Source organism: Pagrus pagrus (genome assembly GCF_965226575.1).
Source record: "Pagrus pagrus genome assembly, chromosome: 7".
Lineage (NCBI taxonomy): Eukaryota > Metazoa > Chordata > Actinopteri > Spariformes > Sparidae > Pagrus > Pagrus pagrus.
The window spans coordinates 20255367-20282156 of NC_140191.1; the positions used below are offsets into that span (position 1 = coordinate 20255367).

At 40.2% G+C, this 26790-nt stretch overlaps 1 protein-coding gene across 1 annotated transcript; it reads left to right on the forward strand.

Moving 5' to 3' along the window:
• Positions 1 to 2016: 2016 nt before the first annotated feature.
• Positions 2017 to 17974, forward strand: LOC311260137 (uncharacterized protein; the record flags this gene model as incomplete). Its single annotated transcript, XM_084357652.1, has 18 exons — positions 2017 to 2082; positions 2421 to 2472; positions 11473 to 11713; positions 11934 to 12097; positions 12266 to 12548; positions 12769 to 12932; positions 13101 to 13383; positions 13604 to 13767; positions 13936 to 14218; positions 14439 to 14602; positions 14771 to 15053; positions 15274 to 15437; positions 15606 to 15888; positions 16109 to 16272; positions 16441 to 16723; positions 16944 to 17107; positions 17276 to 17558; positions 17726 to 17974. The coding sequence occupies 18 exons, from the start codon at positions 2017 to 2019 to the stop codon at positions 17901 to 17903; spliced, it is 3666 nt and encodes a 1221-aa protein (XP_084213778.1). The 3' UTR covers positions 17904 to 17974.
• Positions 17975 to 26790: the final 8816 nt, after the last annotated feature.

Here is a 26790-nt window from a genome sequence, read left to right on the forward strand (position 1 = left end):
TCAGAATAAATGTGTCTACAAATCAATTACCATTGTTTAATATGGACATAGTTTTAAACATACTTGGACATATATTCCACCTTGGGTGAGTGCTCACAGCGGGCCATATGCTGTGCTTAATCAGCTGAAAATCCATTTCATCACACTGACTGCATGCCGAGTCAAGACGAAAAAAGACTTTCTAGCTCTTTCTTCAGCTCTTTTGTGGGTTCCCTTTCACTGTAGACCCCACAGATAAGAGAATAGATCATGTTCAGTCATGTAGTTAAAGTGACTCTGCGGCATGGTGTTGCTGGAGAAACAAACGGCATGATAACCAAGCTTGCATGTACAAAAACAGCAATTTCATACTGATATTCATGTGAGGTGAGGAGAGAGCTGTGCCTTCCAAAAGATCTGTTAAAAGGCTTTCAAATGATATGAACCAGGGAGGACTTTAAATTCTGTATTCTGAAAAAGCAGTGACAACAGTTATTGTTAATATTTGACTGAAAAAGGAAAATACTGTAATTTTAGAAAATATAGATCAGAACATACTATCCGATAAATAGATTTTGAATGGGTATGAAAGATGTTTCAGCTATTAAATCCGAGACAGGCTGTTTACAGTATCCGTCTGGCTGGGACACTTGCTTACAGACCTCACCATTCCCTGACTGCCTGTCTATCTCACTGTAATTATGCTTATCCTCTTTTGGGGTGACCCCCGCTCTCCCAGCCCCATTTGCCCCTGAAATCTTTATGGATCCTGCGCCGGTTGTCATGGAAACAAGGAGTACGCCAGGCACATGGTCCCCCCTTTGAATACAATTAATATGCAGCCTGATTTATCCCTCTTTCTTAGGAGGGGGTGCGGGAGGGAGGGGTAGATGGGAGGGAAAGGGGGGCCTGGTAATTGGGGTACGGAAAAAAAAAAGGGAGGGGTAGGGGAAATGAAATTAGCAGTTTTTTAAATGCATCTGAATTTTGAGGGTGTGAGGGTGTGAGGACGGTTTGGTTGGATGGATGGACTGATGGGGAGGGATAAAAGAGGATCAGGAAGGGGAATGGAGTGATTTTAAATCAATCTTTAGCTCCCTGCAAAACAGTTTTCTCCCCTTTTCATTTTGGAATTGTGACAGTTGTGACAATGTAAGGATGGGTGGGTGGGTGGCTGGTGAAAGGACAGACTGCAAGAGGAGTGATGTGTTGTCATCCATCTGTATGGCTTTGCACAAAATGTGACTTTTTATCCGTAGCTTTAAATTTGAAACGTGTAGCCACAGAAATAACCGGACAGATGCAAATTAGGGGGGACAAAAAGATTTAGTCTAAGTCAGGGAAAGAAAATGAAAAAATAATTCACATCCTCGCTACGAGGGTAAATATGATTGAGGGCATATTTGGTGTTACATGAAAAATTAAACCTTAAAAAAAAGTGCATATATCTATAAGTAATGTACGTCTACATTCATCTTTTTTCACGCTCTTATTCCATTTTCCGTCTGCCTATTTCTCTCCTCCGTCTCCTCTTACGTATCCATCAGCTACAACAGCACACATTATCCTCTCTCATTAGACACAACGAGAGAGTCCTTCAGCTGCAGCAGAGGGCTTGATCTTACAAGGGGGCCACGACACAGAGAGGGCAGAGAGGGAGCAAAGAGAGAGAGCGGAGGAAGGAGAAGAAAAGGGGAACATAAGGAGGAGTGAGAATGAGCGAAAAGGAGAGCCGGGGAGAGAGAGGAGGGAGGGGTGAAAGAAAAAACAAGAGAGAGAGAAAGAGAGAGAGAAAGAGAAGCCAGAGCGAGAGCCAGGTGACAGCCACACAGAAGCAGTCGGGTGGAAAGAGCCAAACGCTGGAGCCAATTAATTCCCTCCACATGTTTTGAGACAAAAGCCTGTGCACTTGACCCTCCTGTGAGCTGAGGGAAGAGAGGGATGGGTGTAGGCATTAGGGGGTGGGGTGGGGGGGTGCATGGAGGGGGTGACAAACTGCAGAGGGAGTAAAGAGGATCAAGGATGTAGGGAAGACCGATGGAAGAGGGAGACAAACAAATGAAGGAGAGAGTCAAAGAGAAGCAGGGAAAGGGCAGAGAGAAGGTAAGGAAGTGAGGGAGGAGGAAGATAGAGACACATACTGCAGACAGAAAAAAAGGGAATAGAGTGGTGAGTGAGAGACAAGGACAGCAGTAGATAAAGTGAGGAAATCGGGTGCAACCTGTGCCAGGACATAAGGAAAGGTCCCTGTAAGAGGGTTGTTTTTTTGCACTCTTTTCTCATAAGATATGCAAGGGTGGTTGTATAGCAATGGGATGTCCTATTGAGACAGTGTGCCTGCATAACAGCAGAACATGGCAACGCGGCTCTGAGAAGTTGACTGTCCTTATTGCCCATCAAATAAAACCTTGGACCACATAGTGTTGTTTTCCTGCTGCTAGACACCTCCACTTCCAGAGAAATACTCAGCTACAGAGTGTAAACTCCCGGAAGGTGAATGTAATACAAGAAGAGTAAATACTACTTCTTTGCCTGACCATGTGAATTGCAGTCAACCCTAACTGTAAACTTTAGTTTATTTAGCAGCGTTTGTAAAAGGGGGTGGAGGCATTATATTACACATCCTTATACCTTAAAAATGTAGTCACTCCCAAATCGTCATATATTTATCTTTCCGCAAACAATATGACCGCAGCACCAGGGGTACCAGACGTTTGTTGTACGTTCAGTATTTGGTTAGGTTTTGACCTTTAAACAACTTGGTTAAGTTCAAGAAAACATTATGGTACAGGTTAAAGCTGCTGTAAGCGTTATCATTTTAAGAACTAAGAAGCCTCTTGGATGAGAGGCCAAACATCTTCGAGAAACTGAAACAAGTCCAGTTGCCTTCGATACAGCACTTGGAGTTATCAAGCTAACTTCTTCTCTGTTTTGTAGTAAGCAATCCCCACCTTCCTCTCTACATCACCACACTTGAACAACTCCTTTCTTTGTTTCGAGGCAGCTCTCTTTGCCTCTCCCTTGTGTGTTTTTTCTTCTCTTGGCCTGTTCAGCCGTCAATGGGAGTGCTGGAATTGGTAGTTTTCCCTGTTCTGCCATTACTAGTGTAGGTACCAGAACAGGAGGATCCTGCTCTCTGTCTGTTCGTCGGTCAGACAGGACCACCTCTTTCTGGAGTTCTCTGTCCTGATTGGGCAGGGATACCAGCTGTCTCCGGGGTGAGAGTCTTGTTCTTGTTTGACCCAAACTTCTGTCCCCGACCTCCTCCCATGCACATTGTACAACATCACCTGACTCCTCCTTTACTGCCTTTATAATAACTAAAATCTGAATATATTACTAAGGCCACTAGATGTTGCCGCCTAACAAGAAACGTCTAAATTGATAGCTGCCTCACAGTCGACCTATTTGCCGCTTTTCTGATAAGGCTCCCTGAGGCCATGTTTGCAGCGGGATTAGCATTGCAATGAAAATTATTAAGACCTTATGGTGACATTTGAACCAGGGCATGCTGCAACAATTTAGTCCTCATTGGAAGAGGACAGTGCTATTGTTGAATATGGTCTTTTAACACACATATTATGAACTCATGATTTTTAAAAAATGTAAATACAATTTCTAATCACACACAGTTACGATGAAATTTGGTTTTAAAGAGTATGAGAAGAGAAATCCATGAGAAGTGTTTTCAGATCTGATGCTCCAACATCACTTCTCAGTGCCTTCCAAACCCACTACAAATCACTGCTCAATTGCTTAATCACTGCAAGTTCTATGATGTGACAATACTATGGGAAAGATCCTAATTTGGATTATAATATAATAAAGTAGTTATTTGAAGCTACAACAATGAACTTAATTTTTTGTTGTTGTTGTTGATTCTGGCTGCCCCTTTGGACTAAAGATGATGACGGAGATATAAATTAAACTTTGTTTTAATGCCTTGCTGTACCACCAGACTACAGAGCAGCTTCTTCGGTCTTCCATCTTCTCACTGATGATCTTGGTTATGGTTTAGGCAATAAATCAACAGCATTATTATTATTATTTTTTTACAAAATTCCCAGTCTTTAATGGAACAGTGTAGCAGGAAGTGTGTTCATGGTCAGGTAACAGCAGACAGCCTACAGATCATTGGGTTAGATCATCTGAGGATCTCAAGCCAGACTGGCAAGCTGTGCTTTGGGAGCAATAGGATCTCCCAGGGGTCCCACACTGAAGCAGTACATTGATTTGGTTTCATCACAAGTAGAACTTGGACTGCAGTAAACATTATAACTTGGCAATGGCTCTTGCATTCTGCCAGATGTAGAGAGGTGTGATTGTAAGGATACGATCTGTCAATGCAAAATGGCTATCAGCCCCTTCAAAAATGTAAAATAAACACAAACAATGAGTATAAACAAACTTCTGCATGACATCATTAAGTTTGACATTGTTAAGTTTTAACAATACAGGGAAGTTTATCTTTCAGAGTAATGGACTATTTGGTATAAAGTGAAGACTTTGGCCGGGTGATTTGGATGACCGATTGCTGCCACTGGGCTTTTGTGTAAATGCACATCCACAATACTGTGCAGAGGAGTGAGAGTAGAGTTCTGTCAGCTTCAGTAAATTAATGCCAAGAGTTTTCAGAGTCTGTTCTGCTTGAGCTTGTGCTGTAGAACCTAATTGCAAAAAATACTCAAGCTCCAGAGCTCAGTTTACATTTATATTATATAAATTACATTTAATATTATCAGGCGTTTTGCCACATTTTTGAGGCAGCATAACTTTTAGTGCACCCTGAGAGAGGAGGGAGGAGCAACTACGCTCAGGAGTGGGATCGCTCTCTCGCTATTTTGTGTTCGGTATTTTTCTGCTCATGCTTTACATCTGGAGACATTTCTGCTGACCTGGAGACTTTTTTTATGCTTCCTTTTTAGCAGCTTTAGAAGAGCAACCTAATTCTTAGTGCAAGTACTTTAGTCAGCTGAGCCACCAGGCTCTTTAAATGTTGTGGAAAAGAGGAAGCAAAGGGCATTGGTATTCAGATCGGTGGAAAGGAGAAATGAAAGACAAAAAGCTTGAAAATTACTTATCCAAAAAAAAAGACAAATGATCTTCGTGGACATGATCACCAAGGACAGAAGGACAAATTCAGTGTTTGTTTTTTTTCAAATCTCTGTCTTTCCCTTCTCTTTGGCGCACCAGAAGCCAGAGGAGAGGAAAGAGACACGCTATCAAAAATGATTGGAAGAGAAAATCCTATCATTTGATTGTCTGAGAGACTGCCTCCCCCCACCTACACATGCTCAACACCCCATTTTAGGAACATCTCTCTGGAAAAATAGACTGAAACAAGTACTCTAGCGGGGGGAGGCAATCTGGTGCTAGAGATGTCATTAGAGGGGACCTAAGAGCAAGCGATTGAGCAGAGAGTGCTTCCCTGGAGAGCCAGTGTAGAGTCTGCTCTTTCACTGAGATTCCCTCTTAACACCCCTCTTTATCCGTCTTTCTGTCTTTCCTTCTTCCTTTCTTCTGTCAAACATGTGGTGTCTTCACAAATTTAGCAAATACACATGTGCAGCAGTAAAGCACATTGTAAGACTGTATCCCCTCGAAAACTGTGGCTCTTGCTGGAGAGGAAATTAAGTTTTCTGCAACAGTGAAAGTTTTCTTCATGAAACTTAAAAATAAAAAAGAATAAAAATTCAGCACTTACAATATGATGGAATAGTATGGTTAATCTTGGAAAAAAAAGAAACAACAGAGGAACACATAACAACAACAAACAAATGTTAATTATGTAATAATTGACAGAAATGTTAGCTGTGCCCCAAGGGGTTAGCCTGGTTTATGGCTCTCATTTGAATGAGATAATGGTCGTAGCCAATTAAACACAAATGACCAACAACAAATAACAATATTTATGGAAATTGCAGCAGGCACATAAGCTAAGTGAGCTAAAGGGATAAAATAACTGCCACTTTTTTTTTAAAACGAGACAAATCTGCATTTGGAGAAGGTTGGGGTGGATTGGTGGGTCAAACAAACACAATATTTTTAGCCAGGAGACCACTGTTTGTGTCCTGTATGCAACCAAAAGACAATAGTGAGTTTTTTTTACTTCATAACAGTTCACCCATGTCATGTACATAATGTAACTTGAAATACATACAGTGCTTACATACATATAAAAATTAAGTTAAGTAACATACTAATTTTCATCCAAACCAGGACATTTCCTAAGCCAAACACAGTAGTTTATTGCCTTAAAGGTGCAATATGTAATAATTAGCCAACTGCCAAATCATTCTCCAAATAAACACGGGTCAGCATATCACCAAAGTAACAGCTAACTGCTGCTAACTGTTGCTGGCCAAAACTGGTTAGCTTTCTTAGCCGTGCAACTTGCGGTCCGGGCTGGGATTTTGGCGCACCGGAAGAGTGTTGGTGTTAACACCACTAACATGGGCACTTTAGACTGAGACAGGCCAGGGCTAGCTGGTTAGCATGCTAACTTCAGTAGATATCTCTGCAACAAAATAAATAGATGTCCTAACATCAAAACTGTTATCTCTTCACATTATGCTGACAGTTCTACTGATTGATTTATTCTTTTACTGAAACGCAAATTGTTGGAAAACGACAGAAGGTCCTCACACACCTCTGTAGAAGTCATTGCCAGAGGATCTATTATGAGCATTTCAGCATTTTGCCCAGCATGCACCTCCATGCAACATCTGGGGGGTGTTTGATTTATGTCACTAACCATGCTCACTGAGTGGTGCATCAAATCAGTGATTAATTAAGGTTGATATACTGATTTCTCCCTTCAAATAATAAAGCAAAACTTTGGTCAGAAGAAATATCTGTTTCCATCATTACTTTTGCTCTCCCGAAAAATATGTTCAGATTTGAGTACATCCCTGGTCCTAACACAGCAAAAAAGCTGATGTTTTTAGTTTTTTTTTTTTTAAATAATTGAAGAGAACATTAAATCTCTCCCATAATGGAATAAACAGGTTATTATGCATACTCTGTGATGGCCCACTGGCAGCTGCAGACATAAAATACTTTTCAAAATGTGCCCATTCACAAAATAATGTTCATTGAAATGGTAATTTCAGGCCAATCTTTCATTTTAAAGCCTTCAAGGCCCAATACTGATGGCGGGGCAACATCATTGTACATCTCCTAATATCAGTGTTTGAATACTGGCTTCATCTAACTTTTAGATTGTGCTATTGCAAGCAATGACCAATTTAAGATTTTATCACAATATTACTTTTTTGTATCACTCGTCTTTTCCTATTTTTCCCAGTCGCATCAAATAAAACCCAAGCATTACCTTAACAATCTTACTTATCCTTAACTCAAATTTAAAACACATGTCCAAATGCATACATCATCATCAATTTCCAATGCCATATTATAATTCCTGTATAATAACATTTCCAAATGATTGCTGAGCCTTTGACCAGGAACCAGATGTTGCGTACATTAACTATATCACACACCATTTTATTACTGTCCCCTCTTCTAACAAGAGGTTAAGTACTTAGAGAGAGCAGTCACTCTGGAGTGTGTCCCTTATGGCAGACTGTCAGGCACTCTGTGGCCAGAATAATGTCTGGCTGATTTGACTGCTCTCTAACAAGGTACTATGTCAATGTGTCACAAAGAAAAAGGGTTATTATTATTTTGTGGCTGGGCAAACACTCACAATATGAACAGGAATCAAATGTGATCAACTGTATGCAATTTGCCAAATATAGAAAGATATTAATTGGCAGACAAACACACATGCCAGAGAGAATAAACACAAAAGGCTAGTTTACAGGATGTAATTCAAGCATTAACACACACACACACACACACACACACACACACACACACACACACACACATACACACGTACAGACCTAGTCAGGTCAGCAGACTGTGGCATCATTAGAAATGTACCTGAATGGCCTGACCTATTTTGAGTTCCTTTTACAGTGAGCATGTGGCTTGTCACATGCATACACATCAGTAGACACACACACACATGCAGAAAAAGACCTTTCATAGAGAATGTAATTAAAGAAAGAGGGGAAAGAAGTTAAAGATTACACGAGAGGGAACAAATTAGGGGATTGAAAAGATGAAATGAGAGGAGGGATGGAGGTGTGGAGAGACACAGATGGGACAGAGAAGAAGTTCACACAGGATTTCGAGGTGACAGGATAGGCAGCAGTTGGCAAGAGAAGAAGGGAGTTGAGAATGAGTAAGCAGAACAGTTGCTAAATAGACAGACGAGAGCAAAAATGAATGAAATATAGACAGAGATGAGAAAAGAATGGAGAGGAACTTGGAGACAGTGGACCTGGACAGAGTGGAGAGTTAAAGCAAATGGGACGTAGAGCAGACAGGGAGATGAAGATAGAGAAGAAAGGTGAAATGTTAAAAAAAAAAAAAGAAGGGGAGAGAACGAGAGGAGAGATGTTAGAAGAGTCAGACAGGGTGGGGAGAGGAGGCAAGGAGGGTGTGGAATAGCGCCAAAAAAGAGCAAAGCTGTTGATAGGCTCATACCGTTGCTATGACAATGTTTTTTAACCACTTTACATTTTTCATCACAGAATACTGTCAACAGCCATAAAAATTAAATATTTTCACCATCGTTTTATCATTTTATTCAGTGATACAGTGATATAAATCAGGCTATGAATTATTTGTGATGCTTATACTGTAGCTCCAAAATTCGTTGCTTAAACTAAAATTACTGCAAGAATTAGGTTGTATTTCTTATTAAATTCAGTGACTACATATTTGAAAGTTCACTGCAAATGCACTGATGTGATATTCAGTGTTTACAGTAACATCTCTTGCCGACCATCCTTTGCAAATGGGATTTCCTATTCTACTGATGTGTTAACATTAACCACAGTGTCTCACCAGTCAGTTTGTTTGGTGATCAGTTTGGAGTAGTTCATCAGCATCAACATTAACATTTGTAGAGGGATGGATGTTCTTTGAATTTCATGTCAGAAAAGATCATTGGATGGAGTGAAATAATAGGTCAACATTAACTTTTGCATTCAAACAAGACAGGAAAAGCAATTATCACCAAAAAAGAAAATAAATAGATAAATAATTCTGTTCAAAGTTACAAGTAATAAGACACCCGATACGAGTCAACAAAAATGTGCATCAGCCACAAAACAGCAGCTCCGATCAGCACTATGAATCTGGGAGCAACGAAGGCGGCAGGTGGAGACTGGAGAAGCATGAAACCAAACCAGAGGTACTGTAGAAAGACAAACAAAGACTGTTTAGTGACTTTTATTGTGTTTCTGTTGCGTTTGAATTAGAGACAAGCAAATGAAGAGAACATCTCACATGTGCAACAAAAAAACGATCAAGTACAGTGAAACTAATCAAATAAGGGTGTGCTCTGTGGGAAAAAAGAACACATAAACATGAATATCACACATGATCAGACAGTATCGTTGACATTGGATAGGGTGGGTAAGGTACAAAAACCACACTTGCTATTTGATCAGGATGTTCCTTAATCCAACAGTTGTCAGTCATGCTGAGCACAAAAGTATAAAAGGAATGCCCTCTATGTACACATGCACATGCATCACAGATGCTTCCAGGGTGCTCAAGAGCTTCCAGGTAGGTCTTTGAAATAATTTTCTACTTTATAAAATTTTATTGTCTGTAAAAAACAAACAGAATTAGGTGCCACTTTACATTGCAGCTTGAGAATGTCCTTCAGTTTTTAATGGGATATTATATGGTTTTTAAATGTGAGGCTGAAAAGCAATTTGAAAAGGACAGAATATTAGTACTACTCATTTATCAAAGGTTAAAAATCTGCTCTGACTGAGAATAGGGTGAGCAATGGTGCTTCAATAGATGTAATTATGTTATCGTAATGCGCATACTATTTCAAGCTCAGTTTGAAAGAATAATTTGCTGTTATTGGGTTGGCAAAAAAAGGCTGCAGAAAATTATCTAATGCAGGAATCATAGCCGGACAGACACTTTCTTACAACTTCTGGTAAAAGCCAGTACCACATTCAGTATAAACAGTACACAGATACAAATATGATACTTACATAAACTCATGCTCTGTATGTAATGTTGTATGACTTTGTATGTGTGTTAATATTTTCATAGGGCTTTAGTAAAGGTTTAATGACATTATATCATTTTTTAATAAAAAATGTGGTAAACTTTCTCAACAGGATGATGGCTGCAGCTGTGGTTTTTATCTTGTTGGTTGCTCTTGGTCAGACGAGTGGCCTTTCTGGTGAGATCATTTGTTTAATTGGTTCAATAAAATTGCTGATCTTTCCTCATTGAATTCCAACTCTGGTATTTTACTAGACTACAACACTGAATAAAAAGACAAATCTTTTGAGAGCCAGTTTTCTTAAATCAAACAAAAACAACCAAGAACACACACACACACACACACACAACACATGCGCGCGCACACACACACACACACACACACACACACACACACACACACACACATACACGAAACAGTCCCCTATGTCAGTTGGTACTGAGGCTAACCGCTCCCTCTCAGACACAGTCTGTCCAGCCTCATAACAACACTGCTCTCCAAACACCAATCAGAGTAAAGCAAATTATAACACAATGTAAAGAAACATACCTGGAACATTGGAAAGCTGAAACTAAAAGCCAAAGTAGATTAGAATGTTATCTAGCCCTAAAAAGAGATTATGAATTAGCAGAATACCTCTCTACTGTCAGAGATAGAAAACAGAGACAGATCCTCACCAAGTACAGGCTCAGTGACCACAAACTGACAAACGAAACAGGAAGACACAAACAATCATGGCAACCAAAAGAAAACAGAACGTGGTCACTGCTCGACAGGTGAGGTTGAGACAGAGATGCACTTTCTCCTACAATGTAAAGCATTCAATGAAACCAGGAACATTTATTTTAATAAATTCAATTCAGTAATCTCAGAGTTCAAAGAGCTGAACGACTATCAAAATTAAAAATACTCCTGGGAGAAGGAGACAGGGCATACTTTGCTGCCCAATGTGTCAACATGCCACAACCTGAGGGACAGTCTAACCTCTTGTAACATGTTGACATGCAGAATAGTTTTGTTTTTACTAACTGTAGAGCGAAGTTGCGATAAAAGCTGTTTTCAAAGCAGTCACAGTGAGAACATTTCTTTAGTTGCTTTGGTCAAATCAATACATGACTGCCGTTCTCAATCTATCTCAGTATCACATCTCACAACTTTGTCCAGATGCTAATATTGCTGAGGAAGGAACAGTGTCTCACTCCCCACTGTAGGGTATGGCCTTCCCTGAATTGGCCATTTACAGAAACTGTGCTAGCAAGTCAAGTAGCAAAACACGTGGAGATAAAAATCCATGGTGGCCGCAGTGGTTTTGGTCAGATCAAGACATGTGATACTTCTCTGTTGCCTTAAACTATTTTAATAACAAATTGTATTGCTTTGTCCAGTTAAAAATATACCCGTCATTGGAGGGGCCATCGATGTAAGTCGTGCTAGTCGCTTGTTCCAGGGATTATGTAGCACCACATGGAGAGAAAATAATCCATGGTTGAGACTGGTCCACCTGAGGCCCGATAAGGTCAAAACTGTCACCATCGCCAGTGGAAGAGATTGTTGCCAAAGAAGGACCCGTGGTGCTGAGATCCGCTTTGGAAATTCCCTCAGGAACATTGGCAACATTAATCCTAGGTAAAAGCACCAACTATTTTCTATTAGGTTTGAGCATTTAACGTTTGTGTAAGTTACATGGAATGAGTGCACTGGATAGCTCCATTTTTTGCAAACGAAAACCCACAGTTTTCACCTCTACTGTGTCAGCAATATCCAAATACGACTACTGGTGAGTTCTTTGCATACTTTGAGTCTGGTACAATTGTTTTTCTCATAAATCTGTTTTCTTTCTCTTCAGATGTACTTGGTTAACTCCTATCCGAGCTGGGCCTACCAAGAACTTTGAGTGTCGTGGAATGAAAGGCCGTTATGTAAACATTGCGATTTTCAGAAGACGAGCACACCTGACACTGTGTGCGGTCGAAGTCACCGGGCAGCCTTCTGGAAAGAAAGCCCCAAATGGTGATTTGCAACATATAGTGTTCAGAAGATGACTTCAAGCAGATAGTCACAGTAAAAGTTCAATAAATTATGCTGACCGTTCTTTAGTCGTGTTGGTCAGATCAAGGCATGTGGTACTTCTCTGCTACCTTAAACTATTTTCATAACAAATTGCATTGCTTTGTCCAGTTAAAAATATTGCTAAAGGTGGCAGAGTTACTCAGTCCTCCGTGTATGGGAAGGCCGTCCCTGGAAGGGCCATAGATGGAAGTCGTGCTAGTAACTGGTACCGGGGATCCTGTAGCACCACACGAAGAGAGAAAAATCCATGGTGGAGACTGGACCTCCTGAGGCCCTATAAGGTCAACACTGTCACCATCACCAGTAGAAGAGATTGTTGCCAAAGAAGGATCCGTGGTGCTGAGATCCGCATTGGAAATTCCCTCAGGAACAATGGCAACGCTAATCCTAGGTAAAAGCACCAACTATTTTCTATTAAGTTTGAACATTTAACGGTTGTGTAAGTTACATGAAATGAGTGCACTGGATAGCTCCATTATTTGCAAACGAAAACCCACAGTTTTCACCTCTACTGTGTCAGAGATATCCAAATACGACTACTGGTGAGTTCTTTGCATACTTTGAGTCTGGTACAATTGTTTTTATCATATATCTGTTTTCTTTCTCTTCAGATGTGCTGTGATCACTTCTATCCAAGCTGGGCAGTCCAAAACCTTTGCCTGTCGTGGAATGAAGGGCCGTTATGTAAACATTGTGATTCCCAGAAGACGAGAACACCTGACACTGTGTGAGGTCGAAGTCACCGGGCGGCCTTCTGGAAAGAAAGCCCCAAATGGTGATTTGCAACATATAGTGTTCAGAAGATGACTTCAAGCAGATAGTCACAGTAAAAGTTCAATAAATTATGCTGACCGTTCTTTAGTCGTGTTGGTCAGATCAAGGCATGTGGTACTTCTTTGCTACCTTAAACTATTTTAATAACAAATTGCATTGCTTTGTCCAGTTAAAAATATTGCTAAAGGTGGCAGAGTTACTCAGTCCTCCGTGTATGGGAAGGCCGTCCCTGGAAGGGCCATAGATGGAAGTCGTGCTAGTAACTGGTACCGGGGATCCTGTAGCACCACACGAAGAGAGAAAAATCCATGGTGGAGACTGGACCTCCTGAGGCCCTATAAGGTCAACACTGTCACCATCACCAGTAGAAGAGATTGTTGCCAAAGAAGGATCCGTGGTGCTGAGATCCGCATTGGAAATTCCCTCAGGAACAATGGCAACGCTAATCCTAGGTAAAAGCACCAACTATTTTCTATTAAGTTTGAACATTTAACGGTTGTGTAAGTTACATGAAATGAGTGCACTGGATAGCTCCATTATTTGCAAACGAAAACCCACAGTTTTCACCTCTACTGTGTCAGAGATATCCAAATACGACTACTGGTGAGTTCTTTGCATACTTTGAGTCTGGTACAATTGTTTTTATCATATATCTGTTTTCTTTCTCTTCAGATGTGCTGTGATCACTTCTATCCAAGCTGGGCAGTCCAAAACCTTTGCCTGTCGTGGAATGAAGGGCCGTTATGTAAACATTGTGATTCCCAGAAGACGAGAACACCTGACACTGTGTGAGGTCGAAGTCACCGGGCGGCCTTCTGGAAAGAAAGCCCCAAATGGTGATTTGCAACATATAGTGTTCAGAAGATGACTTCAAGCAGATAGTCACAGTAAAAGTTCAATAAATTATGCTGACCGTTCTTTAGTCGTGTTGGTCAGATCAAGGCATGTGGTACTTCTCTGCTACCTTAAACTATTTTCATAACAAATTGCATTGCTTTGTCCAGTTAAAAATATTGCTAAAGGTGGCAGAGTTACTCAGTCCTCCGTGTATGGGAAGGCCGTCCCTGGAAGGGCCATAGATGGAAGTCGTGCTAGTAACTGGTACCGGGGATCCTGTAGCACCACACAAAGAGAGAAAAATCCATGGTGGAGACTGGACCTCCTGAGGCCCTATAAGGTCAACACTGTCACCATCACCAGTAGAAGAGATTGTTGCCAAAGAAGGATCCGTGGTGCTGAGATCCGCATTGGAAATTCCCTCAGGAACAATGGCAACGCTAATCCTAGGTAAAAGCACCAACTATTTTCTATTAAGTTTGAACATTTAACGCTTGTGTAAGTTACATGAAATGAGTGCACTGGATAGCTCCATTATTTGCAAACGAAAACCCACAGTTTTCACCTCTACTGTGTCAGAGATATCCAAATACGACTACTGGTGAGTTCTTTGCATACTTTGAGTCTGGTACAATTGTTTTTATCATATATCTGTTTTCTTTCTCTTCAGATGTGCTGTGATCACTTCTATGCAAGCTGGGCAGTCCAAAACCTTTGCCTGTCGTGGAATGAAGGGCCGTTATGTAAACATTGTGATTCCCAGAAGACGAGAACACCTGACACTGTGTGAGGTCGAAGTCACCGGGCGGCCTTCTGGAAAGAAAGCCCCAAATGGTGATTTGCAACATATAGTGTTCAGAAGATGACTTCAAGCAGATAGTCACAGTAAAAGTTCAATAAATTATGCTGACCGTTCTTTAGTCGTGTTGGTCAGATCAAGGCATGTGGTACTTCTTTGCTACCTTAAACTATTTTAATAACAAATTGCATTGCTTTGTCCAGTTAAAAATATTGCTAAAGGTGGCAGAGTTACTCAGTCCTCCGTGTATGGGAAGGCCGTCCCTGGAAGGGCCATAGATGGAAGTCGTGCTAGTAACTGGTACCGGGGATCCTGTAGCACCACACGAAGAGAGAAAAATCCATGGTGGAGATTGGACCTCCTGAGGCCCTATAAGGTCAACACTGTCACCATCACCAGTAGAAGAGATTGTTGCCAAAGAAGGATCCGTGGTGCTGAGATCCGCATTGGAAATTCCCTCAGGAACAATGGCAACGCTAATCCTAGGTAAAAGCACCAACTATTTTCTATTAAGTTTGAACATTTAACGGTTGTGTAAGTTACATGAAATGAGTGCACTGGATAGCTCCATTATTTGCAAACGAAAACCCACAGTTTTCACCTCTACTGTGTCAGAGATATCCAAATACGACTACTGGTGAGTTCTTTGCATACTTTGAGTCTGGTACAATTGTTTTTATCATATATCTGTTTTCTTTCTCTTCAGATGTGCTGTGATCACTTCTATCCAAGCTGGGCAGTCCAAAACCTTTGCCTGTCGTGGAATGAAGGGCCGTTATGTAAACATTGTGATTCCCAGAAGACGAGAACACCTGACACTGTGTGAGGTCGAAGTCACCGGGCGGCCTTCTGGAAAGAAAGCCCCAAATGGTGATTTGCAACATATAGTGTTCAGAAGATGACTTCAAGCAGATAGTCACAGTAAAAGTTCAATAAATTATGCTGACCGTTCTTTAGTCGTGTTGGTCAGATCAAGGCATGTGGTACTTCTTTGCTACCTTAAACTATTTTAATAACAAATTGCATTGCTTTGTCCAGTTAAAAATATTGCTAAAGGTGGCAGAGTTACTCAGTCCTCCGTGTATGGGAAGGCCGTCCCTGGAAGGGCCATAGATGGAAGTCGTGCTAGTAACTGGTACCGGGGATCCTGTAGCACCACACGAAGAGAGAAAAATCCATGGTGGAGATTGGACCTCCTGAGGCCCTATAAGGTCAACACTGTCACCATCACCAGTAGAAGAGATTGTTGCCAAAGAAGGATCCGTGGTGCTGAGATCCGCATTGGAAATTCCCTCAGGAACAATGGCAACGCTAATCCTAGGTAAAAGCACCAACTATTTTCTATTAAGTTTGAACATTTAACGGTTGTGTAAGTTACATGAAATGAGTGCACTGGATAGCTCCATTATTTGCAAACGAAAACCCACAGTTTTCACCTCTACTGTGTCAGAGATATCCAAATACGACTACTGGTGAGTTCTTTGCATACTTTGAGTCTGGTACAATTGTTTTTATCATATATCTGTTTTCTTTCTCTTCAGATGTGCTGTGATCACTTCTATCCAAGCTGGGCAGTCCAAAACCTTTGCCTGTCGTGGAATGAAGGGCCGTTATGTAAACATTGTGATTCCCAGAAGACGAGAACACCTGACACTGTGTGAGGTCGAAGTCACCGGGCGGCCTTCTGGAAAGAAAGCCCCAAATGGTGATTTGCAACATATAGTGTTCAGAAGATGACTTCAAGCAGATAGTCACAGTAAAAGTTCAATAAATTATGCTGACCGTTCTTTAGTCGTGTTGGTCAGATCAAGGCATGTGGTACTTCTCTGCTACCTTAAACTATTTTAATAACAAATTGCATTGCTTTGTCCAGTTAAAAATATTGCTAAAGGTGGCAGAGTTACTCAGTCCTCCGTGTATGGGAAGGCCGTCCCTGGAAGGGCCATAGATGGAAGTCGTGCTAGTAACTGGTACCGGGGATCCTGTAGCACCACACGAAGAGAGAAAAATCCATGGTGGAGACTGGACCTCCTGAGGCCCTATAAGGTCAACACTGTCACCATCACCAGTAGAAGAGATTGTTGCCAAAGAAGGATCCGTGGTGCTGAGATCCGCATTGGAAATTCCCTCAGGAACAATGGCAACGCTAATCCTAGGTAAAAGCACCAACTATTTTCTATTAAGTTTGAACATTTAACGGTTGTGTAAGTTACATGAAATGAGTGCACTGGATAGCTCCATTATTTGCAAACGAAAACCCACAGTTTTCACCTCTACTGTGTCAGAGATATCCAAATACGACTACTGGTGAGTTCTGTGCATACTGTGAGTCTGATAAAATTGTTTTTCTCATTAATCTGTTTTCTTTCTCTTCAGATGTGCTGTGATCACTTCTATCCAAGCTGGGCAGTCCAAAACCTTTGCCTGTCGTGGAATGAAGGGCCGTTATGTAAACATTGTGATTCCCAGAAGACGAGAACACCTGACACTGTGTGAGGTCGAAGTCACCGGGCGGCCTTCTGGAAAGAAAACCCCAAATGGTGATTTGCAACATATAGTGTTCAGAAGATGACTTCGAGCAGATAGTCACAGTAAAAGTTTAATCAAACATGCTGACCGTTCTTTAGTCCTGTTGGTCTGGTCAAGACATGTGATACTTCTCTGTTGCCTCAAACTATGTAAATAACAAATTGTATTGTTTTGTCCAGTTAAAAATATTGCTAAAGGTGGAAAAGTTACTCAGTCCTCCCTGTATGGGAAGGCCGTCCCTGAAAGGGCCATCGATGGAAGTCGTGCTAGTAACTGGTACCAGGGATCCTGTAGCACCACTGGCAGAGATAAAAATCCATGGTGGAGACTGGACCTCCTGAGGCCCTATAAGGTCAACACTGTCACCATCACCAACAGAAGAGATTGTTGCCAAAGAAGGATCCATGGTGCTGAGATACGCATTGGAAATTCCCTCCAGAATGATGGCAATGCCAATCCTAGGTGACAGCACCATCCATTTTATATTAAGTTTGATCATTTAACATAGCATATAGGATTATGGGACATTAGTGCACCAGATATCTGCTTAATTTCCAAACAGAAAAATCCATATTTTCACCATAAAAGTATCATCAGTATCTAAAGTATTCTGATTTATTTTTCCTCAGATGTGCTGTGATCTCATATGCCGAACGTGGGACCTCCAAAACCTTTGAGTGTCGTGGAATGGAAGGCCGTTATGTAAACATTGTGATTCCCAGAAGACGAGAACACCTGACACTGTGTGAGGTCGAAGTCACTGGGATAGTGGCAGATTCCACTGACCATATGTGCTTTGTTGGGTAGTAATGGAGTACAGTACATGTGATTCAGATTTCTTCATAACAGTACAAAGAAGACTACAAATAAATAAGTCATCAGCCTGAATTCCATTCATAAAACAATGTGAAAACATTACAATTTAATGGGTTTAAAGTTATTTGATAATTACAGTTAATTATAGGATTATGTGATTACACTTTTGATTTTGTCTTAAATCTGTGGTTATTCTAAAATTATGATATATTTTTTCTTTGATATGATATTAATATGCAGGATGTTTCCTACTGTATATCAAAGTAACTACATTTACAATGTCAGATGAACATTTGAAGTCCTACTTTTGCATTACTAGAGCAACGTCCTCCATGTGAACTTTGATTAGAAAAGCTAGCTGTAACAAAAACTTACACAGAAGAAACAGCATCAGAAACACACACATCACACCCAACTGTAGTTTGTGCCAGTGCTGTTTTTGTATGGGTAAGTTTATTTGACCAACTGGCAGATGATTAATATACAAAATCCATTGTTTTATTGAAGTAACTGACTACATTTCAAATGAATCTGATGCATCCCTGTATGTCTGCAAGAAATTGCAACAATTCCTTGTACTCATGTACTTGTGTCTACTGAACTTTAAAGCTAATACATGCATGTTTTTCTACTTCTTTTCCTTAAATAAAACAAATCAATTTATGATCAGTCACCTTGACGTCAAAGTTTAATTGACTTCAGTTTAACAGATTGTTAAGCCAGTTTCTAACTGATGATTTGTTGCTTCATAGTACCAGGAATTTAATGTAACTTTCGACTGGGTTTAAAGACAGAATATATGCAGAAAATTTTGTTTTTTGTAATGATCCCTTAAATGGGGTTACCAAACACACAAAGATGTGTACACAATGGAGGCAGGACATTTTACAGTTTAACTATAAACTTTATTTTCCAAAATAACATCAGTCTGCTGAGACTGAAACTTCACTGGGAATTTAAAAGTTTTAAATTGCCCCAAGTATCAGCTTTTCATATCTGCACATATCAGAGAGCACCATTTCTGTGGTTGGCCAATATTGGCCAATAATATCGGCTGACAGATATATTGGTTAGACTCGAGTAATACGTAGTTGCATATCCATATCCATATTTGGTTTGCTCCTCGGTTGAACCAAGACATGACATGAGATGACATCAACTTCATCACTAGAAATGCGATGGCAATTTCTAGGTGTTGTCAGACATTTTATAGATTAAATGATAAGTCAGGTAGTCATTATAATGTCATCAATAAAATATCTGATTTGTTAAGCATTTAGGCTGTTCATAGTGGTTCACACCACCGCAGAAATGTTTGGTATAACAATTCCTTCAAACTGCTATGTTTAGTATGCACAGTTTTGCAGTATAAAAAAGTTCTAACCACGGGCAGCTGAGTGGACAGCGTGTTGCTCCGCCAACCAACCGAGAACTGTGTCATAGCTGCATTACTTGTGTAATGGAACTACGATAAATGCACAGTGTTCACATGATTGGTAGGTGGACTGAGATTTAGATTAGTTATTGATACTTAAAAATGCAGTTGTTTATGACATTCTTTTTTAAATGCTAAACATATGCACATCTTAGAAAATATTAGCTTAAAAGAAGTTAGATATTAACAGCTAGCCTACAGGGCTAGTGATGCAACACATATACAGTGTCCTTCATGTCAAGACCCTGCAAACCTGCAATGCACCAGGGACCCAGTCTCACCAAGACATTTCTTGGTGGTACTTGTGTCCCCATTTTTGGCACGCACAGCTCTTCTCTTGTCTGTCACTCCTTCTCAGTTCTTAGTTGTACCACTGTATTATTGTAGCACATCCATATGTCAGAGCTACTCTGAGGGCATTTCTACCATGAGATATGACACATCATCCATCAGTCTCACAGGCAGCTATACTTCCAACATGGACCCTCCATCACTGGGCCACTGTCAGAGGGGGGTCGGTAGTTGTCCACCCCCAACCTCACCCCCATCTCTCTCTCTCTCTCTCTCTCACACACACACACACACACACACACACACACACACATTTTTGTGCCTGCAGAGGTGTCTTAACTGGATATAACAACTTGCTGTGGAAACCTTTCTCCAGCATGGATCAAGGCTTCATTGGGGCCAAATAAATCATCCACCCAATGGGGGGTAGAAGAGACGGGCTGACATCCCTAGATCCATGCAGCTTCTCCTTCTTCAAAAGTTAGGAGATGGGTCGTCTGAAAGAAAAAAGGGAAGTGTGTCAGTGTGTCATACCATGTTTTTGAAAGATGGTGAATCATAAATGTACCATGAGTTGTTTCTGCCATTTTGGTCCTGGGACAAATATTCCCTGTCACCATGATCCATCCAAATAACAACCACAGCAGCAACTGCCATCATGCTTCACTTACATTCATTATGAACTCGTGTATACCCACGACTTATATCTTATAACGGTTTCTTTATGGTTTCACTTAAAATAATTATGTGTAATCAAATAAAAAGGGAAAACAAATGTGCACTTTTTTTCGCACATTTTTGAAAAAATTATAAAAAATAGGTAGGTCTATATGAAAACTAGTCCAGGCTTTTAGATTGACAACTAAATGGTAATCATGCATTAAGATAACACTGTATACCCTGCTTTGTGCTTTCGTTGAGTCCAGTGCTGCTTTGTTTGATATCCATAAAGGAAGTCTCATTTTCTACCTGTTGGCAAAGTGGACTGGATCGGATTTGGAGCAGCATGAATGAAATACTTAAAATACAAATACAGTTTTCAACCCACTGCAACACTTCAGAGCCATCTTACAAATGCAAACTGTTGCTGTAACAGATGCTGAACAGCAAGCTTTTTAACCTAAACTGTCTCTACTTCTGTTATGTATTAGAGATTCTTATGTTTTTAGTGAAGGGCAGTGGATAATTTTCAATAGTTCCGGGAAGCTATGGATTACGAAAACATAAGGATCAGAAAAGATATTGGCTTAATATAGCCAATGTTGATCGATAAAAGACGTCTTGATATGCACCCGAGACAACCCTTCTATGATTTGCCTTTCTTTAAAATTGTATTCTTTCTTCATAGTGTAAGCAGGCAAACTCTGTAATTTATGTCATCATTTTTTCTTCTCTTTTTATTGCATTTTCTTTATTTCCCTGAGGCCTTTTGATGTTCTCATAATCACAGTACTGAAATATACACTTCAATATTGTGGTTAATTTAACTCGCTGTCAAATCCTCATCGACAAAAGTAATCTGTCATTATTGAACTTAGGGGGGACCTTTTATGGTCCTTCCCTTTTTTCTGTCACAAACATGATTTTACAGTATCAGAGGTTGTGGCCAAAGTTTCAAATAATGAGGTAAACACATGCTAAATTAGCTCAGGTTTCAGATTCTAATGATTTGTTTCTACTATCATGAGAAGTTGATGTCAACTTGTCACAGATTTCTTTATTGGTCTTCTGCTCCAGGCACAGTACGCCCACAAAGAACAGGGACTCTCCCATTCATCCGCTTAGTCTGTCCATTTGTATACCTTTCCTCCAACTAGGACTGAGCTGGGGCATATTTTATGGACAAATTATTTCCGGTTTTGCCCCAGATGTCCTCTGGCTGCTCTGCCTGACCTCTTATTATCCTATTAGCTGACTCTCCATGAGGTCCCCACCCTAGGTATAAAAGTCCTCCTTTTGCCTGGCGGTCCAAAGCCGAAAGTTTGTCCAAATAGAAGAAAGTTAGATTTTAAGTAGAGGAAGCTAAAGAGACAGGAGCTAAAACAAAATATATAAGGAATTTTTTGAACTGTGAATAATGCAAAACTACTCTTGTGAAGTCACAGAATAAAAATGTAGAGCTGTAATTAAGCGTAGTTGTTCCTCTTTAACTTTAAGCGCAACTTTCACAATATCTTGTCCTGCATGTCTTTCTCTGGGCATTTCTCAGTAAGTCTTAAAAAATGTAAATACATAAAAACTTTCATAGACCTGTGGTACACAGCAAATCCTAGCATGACCATTAACATCTACAACCTCTCAGAATCCACCACCATTGCAACTTGCCTGTGCAATGTCCACCAAGGACATTAAGTTATTAGATATCCATTAAGTAATTACAGCCATCCTTGGTTACCAGTTAGACCAGCTCTTGTGCCCTCTGCTGCCAATGCTTGTTTTCTTGATGCTCCTGCTCCTTTCCACAGTCAGTCCACTCCTACAGTACAATGCCTTTGTAGCAGACCAAGAGGGAGCAGAGATTGCTCATCTTGACCCTCACCCTGTCATGTTGCAAAATGGTGAGGACCCAAATGCAGACACACACAGGCAGGCAGGAAGTATACCAAAAATGAATGCGCTGAGTGTCCAAAAAAAATTAAACAATCCAAAAGTGCGATCAATAAAAAAGGCAAGCAATAAAAGGCGGACAAAGGAAAAGACTGCTCCAGACTAATCCAGAAACTGAGGCGAAACCAGAAACCAAGAGGAACGAATCAGGAACACAGGAGACACAGGAGGACCATGGAACAGGCACAGGAGCACAGGAGACAGGTGGATGAAAACAGGACTGACGCGAGGACAAGAACAGACAAACCAACAAAGAGTGAGGAAACAACACAGGATTAAATACCAACTAAACTAAGATGGGATGAGGTGTAGGTGAAGAGACACTGGGGACAGGGCAGTGCAAATGAGGTTGAAGGCTGAGACAGGTATGCAGAGATAATCAGGCTGGGGAGGACCACAGGAACACAGGAGGGCCATTGTGTTGGAGCAGGGCTCACAATATAGACAATAAGAAAGTATAATCAGTTGATGCATATATCCCCCATAATGTTACAAAGATATTACAGCCATTGCCATTAACAGAGACAGTTCAGTTCATGATGGAGTAAGTATACTTCAATAAATGAATTATTTTCAAGCCAACTTTTATCAGTTTCTATTAAATGGTAATGGTATGGTAATTTTAGACGCATTGATGGGTGTAACAGGAAAACAATTTGTCTGAATCATATAAAAAAAACCTCAAAAAAACATTTGATGGCAAAACTGTCTTTTATGCGAGGTCCCTTGTGAGGAGATTGACTGAGTTACATGTCATGTGCTTTTACATAGAACAAGTACTACGATGACGAGCTACAGTATGTGCCTCCTCACAGCCCTTAAATGTACAAGGTGATGTGTAGGTGGTGGGCTGAGTTGTAGTGAATTCAGTCCATGTTATATAGCATTTGGTTGATGTAACCTTCCATCACTTGTCTCTTTTTGATCGACTGTGTGAGGGGATGAGGCATCAGGGGAAATCTCCCCTCTAACCATTAAGGTTTCGTGCTCCACCTAGCATTTAATCACTCTGTGGAAGACTGGACTTCGACAAAATACATCTTCGTCCTGTACATGTGTCATTGGTGCACGGTTTCCTTGGAAGCTTGAATTCATACATTTTTATCTGTTTTGTTATGTGCATTCTTAAAGCGGCTATATGTCCGATTGTATGTGCTATGTGTCTCTTATCTCTTATTGTGTGCGGTGATCACTGATCACTCTAAGTCAAGTGTGCCTCACACTTGACAACAAGATTGGAATCTGTTATGTTGTACAGCACTATTGTTGTCCATTAAGTCCATTTAGTGCAGAAAAAAAAGTATAACCAACCCACAGCCGAGCACATGTTGGGAAAGAGATAACAAGACAGTAAGTCATAGAGAGAAAGAGAGGAATACAAAAAGGAAGAAAGTGAGAAGGATGCTCTATTAAGGGTTAAATCATACTACTTGATTATCAGACACTATAAAATACACATGTTCAGACGCATTTACACTATCTATGGTCACATACATTTGCGCTCAAGTCAACACACAGACCAGAACACATTTTCACTACACACAAAATACACTGAGGAAACATGTACACACACACACACACACACACACACACACACACACACACACACACACACACAAAGCCATCACAGCAAGGTCAAGCCTGACAGCAGGCAGATGAAGAGCCACTTAGGAGACCTGTCTCTTGTCTTTATCCTGTGTCTCCCCTTTGAGAGCTCTGTGCTCAAAGAACATATTGATAGGGAGTAAACGATGAAGTCATAGTTGCTTGCAATGTCAGGACAAAGAGAAATGAATGGAATAAGTGTTAAGGTAGAGTAAGAAAGTAGAACATAATTGTGTGAAATTGCAATTAATCAAAGAATTAGTGGATAATTAATCATGTTGGACGTCTTTGGGGGATGCTGTCTCATCAAAGTGCCATAAACCAGTTTGAAGACTTAAGTAATGCAAGTATGAAGACATGTAATCACATCTAATGTCATGCAGAAAGAATAGAATATATAGAGTGGAACAGGCAATGACATAAGAATACCCTATAAATTGTATGCTAATGCACAAAATACAGCACAATGGAATACAGAAATCCATGTTAGGTTTGATTTAGAGAATTCATCCACTAAGAGATAACAGAATAAATAATGTTTGACCGCAATATAAAACCCTAAAACAACCTTCCACCACACCCGAGGAACACATGCCCGGACAAACTAGTGTTGGAAATGAGCGCTTTATATCATCAGAGCTTAGCAGAGGGATTGGAGATTCTGTGTGTTCGATATTGTTGATTCTGCTCCATGGATCAGGCCTATCACCTCTGAAAACACTGGAGACCCCCTGGTTCAGTGCAGATTATAAATATGCATGGAAATCAATACATATTTGGCAGTGGGGGAGAGAAAAATTGAGAAAAACACAGGAAGAGAGCAGAGGCCCTGGAATGTTCATCTTCATTTATTACAGTCATTTATTCTCTTTCTCTCTTTTCCCTCTGCTACACACACTCACTTCCCTACCTATGCACATACACACACAAACACACACACACACACACACACACACACACACACACATACACAGACTCAGACACAGACACACATATGCAGGCACAGCAAGAGAGAGGGAGAGAAAGAATATGTCCAGATCAGCAAATTATCCATTCTTTTCTCTCCGACTGTCCCTGTGGGGCTGTGCAGTGTGTAATAGCGAGTGCACTCCTCTGACGATTAGCCAGACTGTATATTTGTCATTTCGGGTCCATAAGGGAGGCCAGGGAGCAGTCTGAGATACAGGTTCATTCATCCATTGAGGTCTATCCTTGATGTTATGGGCAAAATCCACAATCCAGTACAATTCAGATTATAGATTAAACTGGGAAAAAAATGCAAACTACATATCTGTGTATGAAAGAATATTAAATTGGAATGTTTGACTTAGACTAGGAGCTTACAGCGCTTTACTTAAGGCCAGCATTATTAGATCATTCATTGTGATAACAATAGAGGGATCTATGAGGGTGTTTTTGTGCTCAAAGCCCTTCAAAATGTAAGTTTATGATCTCTAATCATATTTATTGAAATTGTGATATTAACAGGAACATGTGAGTTTGGGAAAGCAGCACGATGTTGCCTGATGCATCAGATTAGTTTCTTCTTTTTTATTCATATGTTTTATTATTCAAAGGATTACTAATAAGCAATTTGCTTGCCACTGCAAAAAAAAAATCTGATTTTTGAAAAAAAAGCAGGATCAACGCAAGGTTAAGTTAGCGGACTACGGCATGCTGGTTGTTAATGGAAGCACATATTGACTCACCTCAGTCCTCAGCAAAGCTAAATAAATAGTTTTTAGATAATGCTTTGTACTGCAACAGATATGACTTGGTTTTGTTTCCCCTCACATTTGAATTTTGTTATGTTTCACTGAAGTTGGTTGACTTGACTACTAATAAATGCAAGCAGAAGTAATCTTTGGGGGAAATTGTTGAGGAGTTACAAATATTCTGAAAGGATAAAACATTTTCCACACATCCATGCATGCAAGTCATCATGCACTAGTATACTTATACTGTTTTAAAATTCAGTGTTACAAAAAATAGTCACAGAAAATTGTTACACAATAGCTCATGCTTGATAAGACCATCTCATTACCATCTTGGTAGCAATCATTAACAACATGTTTCCATATGATAATATTCTATCCATCCAACCAACCAACCAACCAACCAACCAGTTCCATTTTCAGTTGGTAAAATAATACTGTAAATCCTTTGAATGAAAGTATTTGATGTACTCTATGTATTTTAATCACCACCTGTGAGAACAACTTGAGATGTGTGCGTCTACATGTGTAGATAGTACAGAACTCATATAGACACTAAACTACTGCATGTTGCAACTGGGCAGTGGCTTCAACTTGACATACTGCAGCAGGAGTCTCGGCCCAAAGGGATACATCTTAGCTTCTTATTCCTGTTTTATGACTAATAATAATGGTCCTACTTGTCTTGCTTCAGCACCTCAGCACCATTCATTCAGTGTGCAATTTGCTGTGTTTCCGTCCATCAAACGCCTCAATACAGACTCAGAGTGTGCCCAAATGACCTCCATGCAACATTAACATTTGACAACAGACAGAATAAATGCACGTTTGCGATATTACAACTTATCTTTGTTTAGTAATTGGTGACACTGGCTGGTTGTAATATAACCCATGGGATCATTTGATACTGTAATGATAGCAGGTTGTCATAAAGGCTGGATCATTGTCACTCTTTGCCATCAGTCATTTTCTAGTAGACTGGAAAGCAGCCACTTCTTTCATGGTGGAGTAAATGGAACTTCAGTCTGTCTGTGCTTTTGTAGATTGGATATTGAATATATGTTTTTCATATTAGAATGAATTGTAATTTGGTTTAGCATAAATTGTGGCAGAAATTGATTTAAACAAAACAACTGGTGTTATTAATGTGATATAATGATATTTACGATCTAAACTTGCCTTTGGTATTCTTTGGATATATTTTTAACTGATGCATTTCAGCCCA